This window comes from Sabethes cyaneus, chromosome 3 (assembly GCF_943734655.1).
Source record: "Sabethes cyaneus chromosome 3, idSabCyanKW18_F2, whole genome shotgun sequence".
NCBI lineage: Eukaryota > Metazoa > Arthropoda > Insecta > Diptera > Culicidae > Sabethes > Sabethes cyaneus.
Window position 1 is genome coordinate 124,070,087 of NC_071355.1, and position 19,389 is coordinate 124,089,475.

The 19,389-nt window shown below is 43.0% G+C and overlaps 1 protein-coding gene across 1 annotated transcript; it reads left to right on the forward strand.

Annotated features, from left to right (window-relative positions):
* The first annotated feature begins 746 nt into the window (after positions 1-746).
* Positions 747-1,304, forward strand: LOC128740100 (uncharacterized). The gene has a single exon (XM_053835610.1). It carries the CDS (start codon positions 747-749, stop codon positions 1,302-1,304), a length of 558 nt encoding a protein of 185 aa, XP_053691585.1.
* The last annotated feature ends 18,085 nt before the right edge of the window (positions 1,305-19,389 follow it).

Here is a 19,389-nt window from a genome sequence, read left to right on the forward strand (position 1 = left end):
GGAAAACTACTCATATTTTTGACTAAAAAGGAAGACCAAATTCCACCAAACCATCCGTTTTTAAGATATATCAATGAGCTGTCAGTAGAAGGTAACGTCATTATGCGTGGACCCAGAGTTGTAGTTCCCACGACGCTACGGAACGCTGTTGACGAAACTCCACCAGTCACACCTGGGTATTGTAAAAAGTAAGAGTATTGCTAGAAGTAACTTTTGGTGGCCTGGTATCGATAAAGAGATTGAAGACTGTTAAAAATTGTTCAAGTTGTCTACTGTATAGCGCTTCGCCCCCTAAAGCTGAGCTCATTCCTTGGAAACCACCGAGCAAAATTTGGAGTAGAATTCACGTGGATTTTGCAGGACCGGTAAAAGGATGGTACTATTTGCTTATTATTGACGCCTTATCGAAATGGGTGGAGGTTTTTCCCACAAAAACCTGCAACTCACAATTTGTTTTGGATAAACTGTCTGAATGTATTGCTTGGTTTGGAATTTTTGATGAGTTAGTAAGCGATAATGGAACGCAATTTGTAGCGGCGGAAGTACAAAAGTTTTTATCAGCCAATGGTATCCGCCACAGTTTGACAAGTCCGGGTCATCCCGCTACAAATGGTGCTGCAGAGAACATAGTTAAAACCTTCAAATCATCCCTGCTGAAAAACTTACGTGAACAAAACAAAAGTGTTTGCAGTATCGTTTCAAATTTTGTAATGGGGTACAGGAAAGCTACGCACTGTTCGACCGGCATGTCACCAGCGCACCTAATGCTTGGAAGAGATATTAAAAGTTCCTTAGAACTAATGAAACCGAAGTGTAATGAGATGAAACAAGCACCTGCGGAGCTACGTACAGCAGTGAGCAATATTTTGAAAAAACAAGAGCTGCAGAGGATGCACTATGGTGGTACGAGGAAAGTACTGTTTCAGGAAGGAGATAGAGTCGTGGTTCGAGACTATAGCAATCCAAATAAGGCTGCGTGGGTCCCAGCTATTGTTCGAGCTGTTTCGGGAAAGCGTAACTATCGGGTACAATTATTAGAAACCGGTCGGTTCATCAAGCGTCATCTTAACCAAATGAGGAGAGACTCGCGTAGCTATCAGCTTATGGATGAGGATTCTACAACGGTCATTCCACAGGCAAACCGAAGTGTCTGCGATTTAGCCCCCGTTAAGAGAACATTTAGTAACGTTGCAACAATTAACGATGATTTAAACAATAGTCTAGCATCTAGTACAAATGAAACTGAAAACGAATCGTTTGTTAGTGTAGAGAACCTGACACGCGATATGAGCCGTTTGAGCTAGGATATTAGTGAAGCCGTGGAGACGCCTGGTGATCCAATCCATCAACCTTCTTCCTGGAACAAATCAGCAGATAGTGATGAAGGGTTAGAAGTTAGTGGGTTTGCTCGAGGTTTTTGGAGACTAAGAGATGTAGAAGGAAGAATTTATAAAAAGTAAAAAAGTTCATTTTGTTTTTCCAGGTGCTTACTATTGAAACAATTGATTTGATCATCAATGAATTGTCTTAGTGTGAGGGTGTGAGATATGTTATTTCTTTCAGTGTTTTATAGCTGTCATCGACAGCAATCCCAGTTTGCCAGATCAGTCACATACAGAAGATGCAAGCGACAACATTTTGTTATACCGTTGATATGAATAAATAAACCGTAGCTCGAAACCGTAATGACTTGTGATTTATATCGTGAAGTAACGCGACATTACAAATACTTAACTAAATAAATTAATTAATTATTCGAAAGAAAATTCTGTAACATAAGCATTAAATATATTGCTTAAACAAATGGTTTTCTGCATAATAACTTGACCTCCCTCGAGAGGCGAAAACTTCTCTAATAAAAAAATGGCTCGCCCCCCCCGAACGAAAATCCTGGCTACGTCACTGGCCGGTATTGTTGGTAATCGGCTTATCGGCCCATACATTTTCGAAGGTACGCTTACTTCTGCTGTTTATCTCGAGTTTCTACGGAACGAGCTCCCAATCTTGCTGGAAGATGTCCCATTACGAACAAGACAGCGACTGACATTCCAGCAAGATGGAGCTCCAGCACATTCCACTTTAACCGTAAGAGAACAACTGAACTTAGTGTTCCGTGAACCTTGGATAGGTAGAAATGGGCCTATTTTGTGCCCTCCACGTAGCCCGGATTGGTAAATGGTTTGATAATGCGTAAAACAAACCCCATTGTGGTCCCTAGCCTCTTATCTAGCAACTCCTACCCCTACCTCCACGTGGTACCAGCCGGAATTCAAGCAACCTTAGCAGAGATCGGGTAACCAACCCCGGTGTAAACTAAGGTCGTATACCAACAGGGGAGGGGGCACAGTGTTGTCTCGACACTGAAAGATGGCAGCCCCATCCCGAGACTCGATAGCGTAAGCCCTAGTACGGCTACCTATCTAAACCCTAAAAAACTAACAAGAATCAAGAAATATCTTCTCGGAATATTCGGCATGGACCAAGGCGACGAAATAAGGACATGAAGACTTGCTACCTGGAACTGCAGATCGCTAAACTTCGTTGGTGGCGACAGGCTGCTGCTCGATCAGCTAGAACCCGGAAAGTTTTGCATCGTGGCACTGCAGGAGATCTGTCGCAAAGGCGAGAAGGTGTGGAGGATCCGTGGCGGCAAAGCCCAATTTTTCCAGAGCGGTGGAGCGACCAACGAGCTGGGAACGGGCTTCGTAGTGTTGGGCAAGATGCAGGATCGCGTAATGGACTGGAAAGCGATCAACGAGAGGATGTGCGTGTTGAGGATAAAACGCCGTTCCTTCAACTACACCATCATAAACGTGCATTGCCCACACGAAGGTACACCCGACGACGAGAAGGAAGGGTTCTATGCGCAGCTGGAGGCAACGTACGATCGGGCCCCATAGCCTGCCCACCGACACGAACGATAACGGCCAGCGATGCATCAACTTTGCGGCTTCCCGAGGCTTGGTGATCAAAAGCACCTTCTTTCCCCACAAAGATATCCACAAGGTCACCTGGAGATCACCTGACCAACGAACCTCGAACCAAATCGACCATATTCTCATTGAGGGCCGGTTTTTCTCGAACATCACCAACGTACGCTCCTTACGGAGTGCGGATATTGACTCGGACCACTACCTAGTAGCAGTAAATATGCGCTCAAAACTATCGACGGTTTATACTTCGCGACAAAATCGCCCTCCTCGGCTAAACATTCGGCAACTAGACAACCCGCGAACTGCTGAAAACTATGCGCAGGTACTGGATGAAGCTCTGCCTTCCTCTGTGGAGCTAGATGCTTCGAACCTTGAAAACGGATGGAGTAGGATACGCTCGGCAGTCAACGAGGCCGCAACCGCGGTGCTGGTGCTGAAACCTCGAGTGCACGACCAATCGTTTCGTGCACTCGAGGTTTCAGCACCAGCACCGCGGTTGCGGCCTCGTTGACTGCCGAGCGTATCCTACTCCATCCGTTTTCAAGGTTCGAAGCATCTAGCTCCACCCCTGCTAGACGGGGACTGCCAAGAAGCGATAGAGGAAAAAAGAGCTTGGGAAAACTATCTGAGCATATCCACGAGAGAGAATTTGGCCAAGTATCGACGAGCGAGGAATGAGTTGACCACGATCCTGAGGAGGAAAAAGCGTCAGAAGGAGGACAGAGATCGTGAGGAGCTAGAACAACTATTCCGGGCCAATGACACCCGCAAGTTTTACGAGAAAGTGAATCAAACTCGCAAGGTCCACACACCAAAACCTGACATGTGTAGGGACGAGGGAGGGGATCTAATCACAAACGAGCGCGAGGTGGTCGACATGTAGAAGCAGATCTTCGATGAGCACCTCAACGGCGACGTAGCAGCAGGAGACGCAATGGACGTTAACCTCGGAGTACCTACAAACGACAACAGCGTACCGGCTCCCGATCTCGAAGAGATCCGACGGGAAATCGGTCTGCTGAAGAATAATAGAGCCGCCGGAAAGGGCCGACTCCCGGCAGAACTCTACACAAATGGCCAAGAACCGCTAGCAACGGCAGTTCACTGGCTGATTTCGAGGATTTGGGAAGAAGAGAAACTACCAGAGGAGTGGATGGAAGGCGTAGTCTGTCCCATCTACAAAAAGGGCAACCGGCTAGACTGCTGTAACTACCGCGACATTATGCTGGTCAATGCCGCCTACAAGGTGCTCTCCCTGATTTTGTTGCGTCGTCTATCCCCAATAGCAAGAGAATTCGTAGGGCAGTATCAGGCGGGTTTTATGGGGGCCCGTGCTACTACGGATCAAATTTTTACTCTCCGACAAATCCTCCAGAAATGTCGAGAGTACAACGTGCCCACGCATCATATTTTCATGGATTTCAGAGCAGCTTACGATACCGTTGAACGCGAACAGCTATGGCAGATAATGCACGACTACGGTTTTCCGGACAAACTGACGCGGCTGATCAAAGCTACTCTGGAACGAGTGATGTGCTACGTGCGCGTTTCGGGGACACTCTCAAGTCCTTTCGAATCGCGCAGAGGGTTACGGCATAGAAACGAGAGGAACGATTTTCAGCAAGAGTAGCCAACTCCTAGCCTTTGCAGACGACCTCGACATCATTACCAGAAACCGTGGAACGGCGGAGGCAATCTACGCCAGACTCAAAACGGAGGCCAGGAGGATAGGGTTACAAATTAGTGCGTCGCAAATATATGGTAGGAAGAGGCTCCCGAGAAAGCAACGTTAGCCTCCCACGGACAGTGACTATTGACGGCGATGAACTGGAAGTGGTTGATGAGTTCGTATATTTGGGATCTCTAGTCACCGCTGACAATAATACGAGTAAGGAGATCCAACGACGCATTCAAGCTAGAAATCGAGCCTACTTTTCCCTCCGCAAGACGTAACTCCAGGAGCATACGCCGCCGCACAAAGCTGACGATGTACAAAACGCTAATAAGACCGGTAGTTCTCTACGGACTTGAGGCAGTAATTTTGCTTACGGAAGACATACGCGCACTTGCCGTTTTTGAACGAAAGGTGTTGCGGACTATTTTTGGCGGAGTGCAAAGGGAAAGCGGAGAGTGGCGGAGACGTATGAATCACGAGCTACAGGCGCTGCTTGGAGAGATTCCCATTGTACACCAGGCGAAAGTTGGGAGACTACGGTGGGCCGGCCATGTCGCAAGGATGCCGGACGACTGTGTAGTGAAATCCGTTCTTTTCAAGAACCCCACGGGCACCAGGAATAGAGGGGCTCAACGTGCTAGATGGCTCGACCAGGTTGAAGCTAACTTGCGTGTGTCGAGACGCGCAACGAATTGGCGACGAGTAGCCCAGGACCGAGTACAATGGAGAGGAATTCTTGATACGGCAAGAGCCACTCCGGCTCTCGGTTGAATAAGTGTGAGTGACGTAGCCCGGATTTAACTCCGATGGATTTTTTTTGTGGGGTTTTATGAAAGCCGAGGTCTACAAAGTACCAATCAACACAAGAGATCAGATCATCACGAAGATCTTTGCTGCAGCAGAAGTAGTCCGAAATAAGTTAGAAGAAATTAGTATTTCTGATGAAGTACGACGAAGAGTTAATAAATGTATCGAAGTTGGTGGTGGACATTTTGAACAATTTTTAAAATAAAAATAATAGAACATATCTTTTTGAAAATTTTTATTTAAAATAGCAAGCAAAAAGATACGCTGTTTATAAAACTCACTAACTATTTTCCCAGACATCATAACATGTCGGTCATATCTGATATGAAAATACCCCAAGGAACAAAACGGCAGCACCTAAAAGACCAGATGTGGAATAAGAGTTGTGTAGTAGTATCCGGTGCTGAATAAACAAATTGGCTGAAGTACATGTTTTGTAAACGTCATATCCCATATTTTTTCTAGCTTCTAACCAACATCTACACTGTCTCGATCGTTGTTATGTAAATGTGGAACAAGAGTTGAATGAACATTGTCCAAATGTATCAGCAGCACCGCTAAGAGCAAGTGTGGAATACTGGTCGTTTAAAGGCATCGAAGAGAATGCATGTCGAATAAGCGCTGTGCAAACGAATCAGCAGCACCGCTAACAGAAGTGGAATAAAAGTCGCCTGAGGTCAACCAATAACATAAACAACACCATGAAATTATTATTAGATTAACTTTATTACACATGTTGCTTCCCGACATGTGACATAAATAACTCTTTTCAATTTTAAAACAAAGCACTTTCTCGCCCTCAAAAACTATAATCGTACTATAATCATTGAGCGGGCACCTTATCACTACCGACAACAAACTGTACATCAAAAAACTATTTTGAAGAAACTTTCCGAAATCCTGCCGCGTGCATTTCGTATAGCAGAAGAAATCGAAACGATACATGTCTCCATTTCGTACGTTGTCGGTAGCTCCGTCAAAAATATACTTCACAATGCCAATTTAAGGGCCGTTCGGAAGAAACACTTGGTCTTGGGATCAACGATTCCATTGCTGGATCATTGTATACTGAACCTTTGAATCCAAATCGTTCACTACAATTCGCTGGGTAGTAGATTTTCACCTCACAGCCACACTGTCATACACATACAAAAAGTACGCCGATTTTCGACAATTTGCACTCTGTTTACTCTGAAAGTTATAAATAAAACAACTGTGGAATAGGTATGGAATAAGAGTGGAATTAACACTGCGGAAACGTATCAGCAGCAATGCTAAGAGCAGATGTAGAATACCGGTTGCTTAAAGGCAACTATGGAAATGTATGTCTAATAGACGTTGTTCAAGCGTATCAGCAGCTTTGCTAAGAACAAGTGTGGAATAAAAGTGGAATAAGTGTGGAATGAACTTTGAGCAAACGAATCAGCAGTTTATCGAAAGCAAGTGAGGAATAATAGTGGCATGAGCGTTGCGCAAACGTATCAGCCGCATTGCTGAGAGCAAGTGTGGTGGAAGAGTGGAATAAGAGTGGAATGAATGTTACGCACACGCTGCTAAATGTATACAAACGTTGGAAGTGTGTAATAAAAGTCGAGTAATTGACGTACAAACGTATCAGCAGCACCTCTAAGAGCAGGTGTGGAATTAAATGTACTTGATGGCAACCAATAACACCAATAACTTGAATGACATTATTTTATATTTTACACTTTATAATTTATATTTATATAAATATAAATTATATTTATTTATATTTAATTATATTATATTTATATATTTATATTTCCTAGAAATATTTTCTTCGCAAGTGGATTATTACAACAGTAAACCTATACTACCGACTCAATCGAGTTACTCGCGTTGGACTCGCTAAACGAGATGAATTGGGTCGGGTGGCATAGCGGCAATGGTGCGCGAAAACCTCACTCCTTCTTGTGCCATCTCGTGCTGCTGTTTTTTGGATGAAAAACCTTGAATTCGACCCGATGACAAATAGATGTGCAGACAGCGAGCGGGTTGAAGCAGCGATAATCTCCGGACTATCGGTGATAACGGGGTGACAAAAGTAATCCTGCTCTGCGACACTAGCACGAAACCCACAAAATAAAATAAATACTTCCTACATATTTTTTTCTTTTTGCTTGTCTAAATGTTAAACTGCTGTGGAATAAACGTAGCTTCAGTGTCACCAGCAGTAGTTTAATAAACATATCTATACGTACTGAATAAACGTATTACTATACGTTGCCTAACAGTCATACAAACGCAACTTCCACGCCCATATTCAGCACTGTGCTGTTTAAATTCTCCAAAACCAACTGTATAAGCATTGAACAGAGGTATTTAGACATACATGAAAAGCAGCTATACAGCATGTGCTGAATAATAGCTGTCGGTTAAACGTTTAATAAGCAAAAATTGTTCCTTGGGACACCACCGATACGGCAAAACAAAGATATGAAATCATCTCCTTAGGGTTGGGATACCGGGAGTACCGGAACCGGGAATACCGGTACTGCCGACTAATTTTCTAGTACCAAAATACCGGTACTGGCATAAGAAAATACCGGTACTTTCGGTACTGAGCAATTATGAATTTTTTGTAACATTCGTCTATAAAATCGAAGATTAGCAACAATTTAAAATAATTTACGAGATACGAGCAACCTAAGTGGAGTAAGTCCTACAATTTCAGGACTCTACTTAAACCGGCGCGCGGTTACCCTGGCAAGAGAGCTGCAGAAGATGAAGGTCGAGGTTGCAGCCATCCAAGAAGTGCAATGGCCGCAGACGGGATAACGCAGATTCCGCGCAGTAGATCCTATTGCGAGTACGACATTCAAGTATCACATCTACTACAGCGGCGGCAACAAAGCGGAGCATGGAGTCGGATTCGTACCCGTTGGATCAGCGTTGTTGACGTGGATGCTAGAGCAGCGAGTGTCACGGGCAACTGGAGAGCGACAAGACCGAGAAATGTGGAGGCGGCTCCTGAATTCGGCATGGATTCGATAAGGGGATTGTCGCCGAAAACGTAAAGTAAATTGACCAAACTCGTGACTTTAGTCATGACCTTGAAATGCGGTCAGGCATATATTAATATTTTTTTGAAACGATGATTCTACAATTGATGAAGGGACGGTAAGGGAAAGTAATGAAGAACGATTTTTTAGGGAATGAAGGGGAAGGGTGGAAAGGAAGGGGGGGGGGTAATGGGTAGCTATGGTTAACAAGTTGTCGTTGTGACTCCTATCTTTTGTCCAATGCTGGAAGGTGCATGGGTCGATTACTCTCTGATTACAGCTTGGTTCGACCCATACACCTTCCAGCATTGGACAAAAGATAGGAGTCACAACGACAACTTGTTAACCATAGCTACCTATTACCCCCCCCCCCCTTCCTTTCCACCCTTCCCATTCATTCCCGAAAAAATCGTTCTTCATTACTTTCCCTTACCGTCCCTTCATCAATTGTAGAATCATCGTTTCAAAAAAATGCGTAAAGTAAAGTAAGTAACTTTATTAACCGTTATGTGTGCTACAAAATACACCTTTAGCAGGGCGACAAGGGTACTCGAATACCCAAAATTGATATTGTTATTACATTAACAATTTTAAACCGATTTTGATGAAATAGGTGTCATTTGATTCGTTTATTTATCTAGTTTTAAATTCTTTGACCATTTGGCCATTATATGGACATATGGTGCCCGAAAATCCGGAATTTCGACAGAGTGTCCGCAGTGAGGTAGAGAACTGATTGTATTGCAGGAACATCAGTCATGCGATGTCAAAAGTCTAGAAATTCATACAATTAACTATTTCATAATGAGATATCATAATTTTTGTATGCCAGAAGGGCACTGGGTTTAAAAATGCCACTGCGACAGTCACGAAGATTGTCTTTTGTGGCTGGCCCAAGGGGTCGGTCACTCGGCACAGCCGTTTTTATGTTAGGCGACTTGAAACGAGCCGAACTGTGCCGGTGCTGTAACCGAAAGTGCCGAACTGCAAGATTTGTTAAATTCGTTAAAATCTGATAGATCTGGCAACCGTGCGAGATGATTTTGACAACTGGCAGTGCTCCCATTTCATATGTAAAATTGAACCGGAGGTGTGTAAAGCCCTATAAATGTTATTTTTATAAGGCTTTAGAGAAGTGCCGTTTGATGTCTCTGCAGTGCCGGGGCACTATGTGCTGAGTGTCCGACCCCTTGGGCTGGCCCCGATTTCTGTACACAGTTTACGGATTGCTCATGCCCATTGATGGAGTTGAGCTGGGTTGTAAGACTGTGCCCCAATTAGGTATTACATGGTTAATAAGACCAACTACCTTCTTGGGATGAAGTTTCCATACTGAGTATGGAGTTAAAACGTAGCTTTCAAAGAAGCTGAACCTGGAAGACGCAAGAGCTACACAGGAGCAGAGCAAGTGCGCTGAACTTTCTAGTTCTAAATTGCAAACGCGGCACATGTCGGTTAAGACCTTGCCAATTCTTTTTAAATAGTAAAGAGTGGGACAATGTCCGGTGAGAAGTCCCGTGTTTGTGCGCAGTTCCCTACGCGTTAAGGTAAGTAGTTTGTTAACTACTGCAGGGTCTGGTTAGATAAACTGTTTAGCTTGTCTACAGCCCTGCGCTTTATACCAACTGGATGCTATTTCTAGCTTTTCCCAGGTCAGTGATTCGATTTTGACTGCGGATATGGAGGTGTCCAGAAACGGTTCGGGGTCAATGAACTGATGAGCAGATCCTTGTCTCGCTAGGCTGTCGGCAAGCTCATTGCCCTTGATTCCGCAGTGTCCAGGTATCCAGAATAATGAAACTTTGTTCTGACGGGAGAGCTCCCTCAAGATTGTGCTGCACTCCCAAACTAATTTGGATGCACACTTGGTGGACTTGAGAACCAGTAGTGCAGCCTGGCTGTCCGTGAAGATTCCGATTTTAGCATACCTATACTTTCGTTTTAGACATATCTTGATGCAGATGTATATTGCATATACTTCTGTTTGAAAAACGGTGGGCCACTTTCCTAATGAGATAGTTCCCCTGATATCGGGGCTGTAGACTCCAGAGCCTGTGCAAGTCCCAATTCTTGATCCATCTGTAAAGAAGCATATGGTACCTGATGGAAGAACAGACCGTCCATTGCTCCATACAGCGCGATCAGTAACAATTACACTGTACGGAACATCCATGTTAGGCCGTGCCTCCATCCAGTCAGAGATTGTCGTTACTAGGGGTGATAGTTTGAACTCCCTTAGTACGCGAAGGTGACCAATTTGATCCCCCTCGAGTATGTTACGACACCTCTGCAACCTTAGTGCACCGAGTTCGGCTTCCTTCTTCACATGAAGATGTAAAGGTAGCATGCATAACATTGCCTCCATGGCTGCAGATTGGCCGACGACATTGTCTTGCTCGCACACGCTTGGTAGCCAGACAACGCCCGATGGTGGTACCAAGACCGATATAGCCACACGGATATAATCATGGAGGCCAGGAGTGCCTTTGCAGGCCTGCGAAACCTTTGGCGCTCAGACCAGATCACTCTACGTACGAAAACCCGAATCTTTAATTCAAACGTTAAATCCGTACTTCTGTATGCCTGCGAAACGTTGTGCGTCTCAGCGGAGACAACGCAAAAACTGCAGGTATTCTTTAACCGGTACCTGCGATACATCATTCGTGCCTAGTGGCCTGATAACTGAATATCCAATGAGGAACTCCATCGTCGGTGTCATCAACGGCCGATAGCCACAGAAATTCATGATAGTTTGTGCAAGAGTGCGTCGGCCACCAGTGGCCAAAGCAAGGGGGAGAGAATTCCTCCTTGAGGACATCCTTTGATCGCTGAGATTGTGATCGACTTATCTCCCAATAAGGCTGTGATTTCCCTGCTTGACAGCATTGCTTCAATCCAGCTCATTGCCGGATGATTAGTTCCTTTATTAAGGAGAGCCGTGTTAATTGAGGCGAATGACGTGTTATCGAACTCACCTTCAATGTCCTTTTGGACATTCAATCTTTTCAACCTTTTGAAGTCGCGCCGCCAGAGACAGAGTCTGGATGCTTTCGCAAAACTCTGGACTCTGGACAGGGACGTAGCCAGAAAAGTTTCCTGGGGGGGTTTTACAAAAAAAATTGGGCATAAACCTTAAGCAGTTTATTCAACAAATGGGGAATTATTTAAAAATCCAATTGAAATAAAATCAGAAAAATGTTAAAATTTTGCCTTCCAGTTGGCATCGAGGTATTTTGTACGTTCGATTCTCGGCTGTGAGTGGCTGTAAGAATCCATAGATTCAAGTCTCTTCGAGACGCGGCGAGGGTCGAGACAAGCTGGCAAGTTATCATGCATGCTTTTCAAAATCGCTCTTGAAGGGGTGATTGGACGAGCATATATTGAAACAAGAAGTTTTATTTTCAGAAATGTAGCAAACTTTTTGGCTACGCAAACTACGCGCTTTAATATTAAAACCAGAAACTTTGCCACGGCGTAGGCTATTTGCGCTGGATTAAAAGCGGAAGCTAGGAGGATTGCGTCGAAGACCAAAAACATGTATGGTAAAGGCTCAAACGAGACCAACGTGCGCTTTTCGCGAACGGTAATTGTTGACAGCGACGAACCAGAAGTGGTTGATGAGTTCATGTATGTGGGATCGCTGGTGGCCGCGGACAGCAACACAAATGTGGAGATCCAGCACGTATTCAAGCAAGACATCGAGCGTACTTCGCCCTTCTCAAAACGGTACGATCAAGAGACATAAACCACCGTACGAAGCCGACAACTTACAAACTCCCTACTAGACCGATAGTTTTAAGGATTTGACAATGCGCACTGAGGACATACGTGTCCTTGTGGACGATATTTGGTGGAGTTCAAACTGAAAGTGAAGAGTGGCGGAGGGTGCATGAATCAAAGGCAACAAACACTACTGGAGGAAATTACTAACGGATTTGACAATAGTCGGTAAGCTACGGTGACCTGGACACGTCGTAAGGAAAACAGTTTTATTTAACAACCCCACCGGCACTCAGAACAGAGGGACTCAACGTGCGAGATGGCTCGACCAGGTCTAAACCGACATTCTTTTATTTTTAAATAAAAAAAACTGCACTTCAAAATCGCCTGGGAAATTGGCGACGAGTAACCCAAAATCGAGTTGAATGAAGGTTAAAACAGCACAAACCACCCCAGTTCTAAGCTGCTTACGACGATGACGAGGATCGTACAACCAGCCCCACAAATTTTGTTGTGCTCTAAACCAAAGCCTAGCCACGAAACAAATAAATGAAGCTGACTTTCTTTTACCTTCGCATCATACATGAAGCGACTGTTTTCATTTGTTGAACAGCAAGCGTCACCTGACAGTTGAAGTTGATGATTGTTTCAAATGACGACAACTGAAAGTCGAGCACGATGTCGATGTTGACTAGGTTAAATATTTTATACGTTGTGATGTAGAAATTGTTACTCAAATTCAATACATTTGCGTTAAAAGCTACTGATCTTCTGCTGAATATTTGATAGAAAAGTTAAAAGAAACTTTAAAACCGATCGTCATGGTGAAGTGAAGTCCGTTTTACTGAAGCTGATTAAACCCAGTTTTAAAGCAGAGCGGTGTTGCTCCAGTTGAAACCGAAGCTTCATTGCTTCATTGTCGAAGGACAATTTGCAATTGACGGTGACATTGTCGGGCCCTGCGCTATACTGAGAAATTTTAAACTTGAAAGTGTTGAACAAATTTTCTTCTGGGGGGAGTTTTAACCCCCAAACCCCCCACCCCTCATCGCTACGCCCATGATCTGGACTTTCTTTTGGCTTTGCGAAGCTCTGCGTCATATTTGGTGAGAGATGCCCTTTAGGCCCTTCCGATTAGACGTGATCTTAGCCCTGTTGAATAAACGTCTAGCCTCCCGACGAAGGTTGCTGAGCGATTCATTCCACCAGGGCAAGTCACGGCAGACTGTCCGCGGGATTAACGGACAGTTTGCGGTATAAGCATCAATAATCCTACTCTGTAGGTCATTGGCTGCACCGTCCAGCTCAGCTAGTGTGCGTATATTAATGCGACAGGAATTCCGAGAGTTCCCCGGATGTTCTCTGAATGAACTCTAATTGGTTTTCTTCGGATTTCTGTATTGTTCACTCCTGAGTGAGTTTGCCTCAATATCAAAAACGATATGCCTGTGGTCTGATAAACTTGGTTCGTCAGAGACATGCCAGTTTTTGATCTTCTCAGCTATAGAAGTGCTACACAGAGTGAGGTCTAGGACCAAGTCAAGTAGGTAGTCACCCCTGTTATTTACATCCGTGCTGCCCCAAATCGTGTGGTGGGCGTTCCTTCGTTAGCAGAATTGCAGACCTAGGTTTGGTCTGCGTGTTACAGTAGATTAACTTACCGTAGTTTTCCAGGCCGAGAATTCTCGTGCCGTGAACCCAAGGTTCTTGGATGAAGGCAGCTGTTAGCTGCTGGTTTACGAACCTTCGATGAAGAACATTAGAAGCGCCCTTGGCATGATGAAGGTTCGCTTGCACACAGCGAAGACTGCCCGCTATGTTACTGGTTTGCCGTCCTTGGCAGAATCGTTAGACTCAGAACCTGACGGACGGCTGCCAGTGGCGTGAACGTCTTCTTGATTTGCCTGCTTCCTTACATCAGAGGGCTTCGATGGACTCAGTCGACTGGAGACCGAATTATGGCCGGCGCTTTTCGATCGATTCTGATTTTTGCGAGTGGTTGATGCAGAGCTCCTTTTCGGGAAATCTTGCGAACCTTCGCAACCGTCGCGGACGGGCGGACGTTGGTTGGTGGTTGTTGCAGATTCCCCTTGCGGGGAACCGTGCGAACCTGCACTACCATTGTCGACGTGCTTGGAGCAGGTGGTTGCGAAACTCTCCCGGGAGGTCGCCCCACACGAAACTTCGCAACTCCTGGCGTAGAATCCCCTAATCGGCAGTTGGCTGCTCCTCGGCCAACCTGTCGCATGCGAGCCTTGCCAAACATATAATTTAGCAAGAAGCCCTGCCTGACAATCAGGTTAGCAGACAGAGGGTTTATCTCCAACGCCAGTTCGACGGTATTATGTAAGGGCAGATTACTGTGAAGAGCGCCCTGGTACTCCACAGGCTCCGTTAGCGGCTGAGTATTTATAGAACCCCCCCCCCCCCACCATTCATCCCTCGGCATGGGTCGAATGACACCTTGGATTAGGGGTTTTATCCATTTTCGTTTTACATTATAGCCATGGATAACAGCTATTAAAAACCATCCTCCTTAGGGGCTTTGGAACCTCTGCTCTGGTTCCCAGTATTTTTGGTTTATTCGACCCTGTTCCTATACTGAAATCCGTCATTTGCAGGCGGAGAATTTACACTCAGCCTTCGCATGAGTGCCCTCTTCTCTGTCCGCATACGACCCTATTTTCCACCGGTTCACATAAGAAGGGGTCCATATAAAGTAGCGGCCAAAATTGCCGAATGTAAAATTTCACATTTTAGCACATGTTTAAAAGCGGTTTTGAAGTAAATTGTCTATATTTTCATGATTCACGAATTAAATTTTGATAGAAAAAAAATATCATGTAGAAATAAGCCGCCAAAGTTGCCCATTTCAAAAGTTTGAAAAATAAGTCATTTTAAAAAAGTCAAAAAATTAAATAGTAATCGCGGATGTAAATATTATTGTTATATATCATTTTAAACTTGATATCTTAGCCTAGTAAAAAATGAAATGAAAACAAATTTAAACACAATGAGGTGCGCCATAGACTACTTTCAATAAAAATGAAATTCTCATAAACTTTAATCAAAAAAACAACTCTTGTCGCCTCTTGTCGCCGCAGTTTCTTACAGTGCGTCTGAAAGCTCGAAGTATGTTGTATCAAAACATGAATAAAAAGTTTGCTATAATTTGACGTTTTCCGAAAAAAAAAGTTTTAAAATTGTCGTATTTTTAGCAAGTCTTTAAAATTTTAAGTACTCTTTCAACAAATTTGATGATCTTTGTTACTAAATTTATTTAGTACCTGAAGAGAGTTTCAATGAGAGAATGGGAGAATCCCCTCGAGAAAAAAATTTTTTTTTTCAAGCAAATATTTATATCGAAAACATTTGATTCTTTTTCCCCCAAATCACCCTAAATATGAGTTCTTATAAGTTTGAATCATTTCTTTTGTAACAAATATAATCTAGAATCAATTTGAAACTAAACAATAATTTTGGCCAAAAATCGCAATTTTCCGACTATTGTGCGGTTGTCCGATTTCTACTAAGGAACGTATCCCGGATGGTACCACGAGAAAGTAGAGATAGGAGTTGCTGAATAAGAGGCTGTGGAGCTTCACGGAACTTCTGGAGCGCATTATTTGGCCATTTACTATCCAAAACTCTGGTCTCTCATCAAATGTCGAATAAATCTTTCGCTTTTTCATAATGAGATTAAACAGGTTCCGAAGTAGGTTCTTGCGGGGTCATGGGTGGCCAGGCTAAGATTTAACCCTAGAGCGGTCGCGCTAGTGTACTGAGTACACGCGTTTTCAAAAAACGCGAAAAAATCATCGAAATTTTAATCAAATCACACCAGGTTTTGGTTGTATTCGACAATCTCTTCCTCTTTCTAATGATGCCAAAATATAGCAAAAAGAAATAAAAAAAGTGGTCGAAAACTGCTTGTAAAAATAGTGTGTCCGCGCTTTTAACTTTTTTGAAATGAAAAAAGTTACACAAGCGGTCGCGTCGTGTACTGAGTACACGGCGGGCAATAGCTCAAGTTTGTGGAGAGATAGAAGGTTGCGACTTTCGACAAAGTTGCTTATCTAGTTAAGACACATCCCGTGATACAAAGTTCGGAACTGATTCGCTAGATGGCGCTAATTATGAAGAAATTAAATTCATTTAGGAATATTTTAGAACCGTAATGAGCTAGAAGGTTGCTATTTACTACAAAGTTGTTTGTAAATCCAAGACGCATTTGGTAACGAACACTGAAGTTTGGAACTAGTCCGCTAGATGGAGTATACGGTGAAATTCAATTCATTTGGCGATATTTCCGAACCATGACGAGATAGAAGGTTGATGTTTTCGACAAAGTTGTTTATCAGGTCAAGATACTTCCGATGATGGTAAATAAAATTCGGAACCAAGTCAGTAGTAGGTGCAGATGATGAGAAAATCAAATTCTTTTCGAAATATTGCGGAACCATGATGACATAGAACACTGCTGTTCGCTGCAAAGTGGTTTCTGTAGTTAAAACACGTTAGATAACGCATCGTTGTCCTTTTCACCATTGATTGCGTTGTCAATTCCAGCCAATCAAGAGCTATTTTTATAGTTTCCTGACAGAAGCAATTAATATGTCAACAATTTTATCAAAAGACAAGATGAAGAAGACAGACTGATCAAAATTCTTATGACGAAGTAATTTCGTCGTCTACATCGTCTAGTCATAAAGATCACCAGGAAAAGATTCCTGGAAACCCGTGCTGCGTCGATCACATTGTTCAAACATATTTTAGAGAGTGTTTGAGTCCCTATTCTTCCCAGGGTTACTAACAGGTTTATTCGAAAATCTGGCAAACACGAATAAATGTCTGGCCAAAATCTGGGGATCAATTTGACCGATGGGGAGGACTTTTTCGGGAAACGTCTGGCCAGTTTTGTTCAACGCAGATACAAAATGTTGTCTGAAATTAGGTGTGATGACTCTTTTGCAGAACGGAGAAACAGAAATCCGGCAAAAATCTGGGACATTACCAAATATCTGGAAGATTTTGAACTTTGGCATGCAATAAAAAATCTGGTAAAATTTAGATTTATCAGCAAAACAAAACCATTAGTATAAACGTCCTTCAGAACTTATCCCTTCTTTATCGATAGACTTCGCTGTCGTTTATTAGAATACAGGAAAATCACGGGGCTAGTGCAAAGATCCTATTGACTCTGTAGCGACACCGCCCAGTCGAGTCTCGAACATACGACGACTGGTTTGTTGGGCCAGCATCGTACCCCGGAGCTAACTTGGCGGACAGGCTTAATGGCAACGTTGATGCTAGCAATTATTGACGAGTGCGTGATGATAAAACCAAAACTATTTGTACTGCTAACGCGACAACACGACTGAAGTGCACTCTCTTGATATTCATTTGTATACAGATTGCTTTTTTCATTGGGCTCGAATGCTTTACTCTTTCCTTGAATTACGTGTGTGTTATTTCCTGTATGACATAAGTGACCGTAATAAGAATGTTATAGGATTGTTAGGAAACTAATGCACATTTTTCATTCTCATTATCATAGCAGGAAATAAAACAAACAAATGCTCGTTTTGTATTGTTTTATGGTAAGTGTCAACATAATTTTAACATTCTAATGTAAGCATTACATCAATATACCATAGCAAACTTCCCTAATAACATACTCATTATAAAACTGTACTCCTGATTGTTATATAATTAATGTGAGTCATTAATAAATTGATAATTTGATATAAATAAAAGTATCGTAAGTGTGCTACTTGGGTAAGTTGAATAAGTATCATGTATCTCTAACTAAGATATGTGCATTATTCAGTTTGTCAACATTGTGGATGATTCACAAACTCTGTTTTGGGAAAATCGCCAAGAGAATATTATTTGCAAACATTTTAATGTTCATTTCCAGACCAGATAAGCCATTTTACCGTTTATTCGACATAAGCTGAGATATCGCCAAACGAAATATGATTTTACCAACTGCGACATCTAACGGGACAGTTCCGAATCTAACCGATCATTTTCAAATTCGTCTTGTCTAGATACACAACTTTGTCAAAAACGGCAACCTTCTATCGTATCATGGTCATGAGATATCATAAGATTATAATTTGACCACGTGCGCCACCTAGTGAGACAGTTTCAAACTTTGTTATGCATTACCAAATGAGTCTTGTACGAACAAATAACTTTGTAGAACACAGTAACATTCTATCTCGTCACGACTCTGAGATATTAAAAAAAATCAATATGCTCGTTATAAGCGCCATCTAATCAGTATCAGTTCCGAATTTTGTTGTCCACAGTCAGATTGATCTCGTCCAAATAAACAACTTTACCAAAGACAGCAACCTTCTATCTCTTCTCAGTCCAGAGATATTAGAGATTCTAGAATCATTTATTTTGGTCGCCATTTGCGCCATCTAGCGAATCAGTTCTCAAACTTTACTGTTCGTTTCCAGATGCGTCTTAAACAGATAAACAACTTTGTCAAAAACCGCAACCTTCTATCTCATGCCAGTCCTGAGATATAGGCAGTATTATTCGCCGTGTACTCAGTACACGACGCGACCGCTTACGTAACTTTTTTTAACGCAACCGCTCTAGGGTTAAGGTAAAACCTAGCAATATGGGTATCAAAGTTCTTGGAATTGATTCGGCAGGTGATTTTTTTTACATTTCGAAGTATTTTGATTGGTTATTTCGAAAGTGGTCACTACATGATCACAGATGATAGCTTAAGATTCAAGATAATGCTTAGCGTTATCGGAACAGTTTCAAATGTATACCTATCGGTTCCGAAATGATCAATCAGAACTAAACAAGCCATATCAGTTCGAAGTGTCTAAAAAGAAACGCTAAACCAATTCTAAAATTGGCTGAGGCACACAAGTGACCATCTGTGACCTGACAATAGCCAATTCTGGAATGGCCAATCTCGTTTAAAGTGATTAATTTACATTTGATTTGTTATTTGACAACCAAGTGCTTTATCTTATTAAAACTCCATTCTGGAGACATCGGCCATAATATGGAGTCCCTATACCGAAATTTGGAGCAACCGGATTGAAGCAGAACAGGCCAGATTTCTACGTTTCGCTCTGAGATTTTTACCGTGGCAAAACCCCAACCATTTGCCGCCTTATGCTGACCGTTGTCGACTGCTTGGAATCGACACACTGGCAAAGAGGCGAAATATTTTTCAAGCAATTTTTGTGGG

Bases quoted from the DNA above. Each gene is read 5' to 3' on its own strand.
- LOC128740100 (XM_053835610.1), top strand. From the start codon at position 747: ATGTCACCAGCGCACCTAATGCTTGGAAGAGATATTAAAAGTTCCTTA.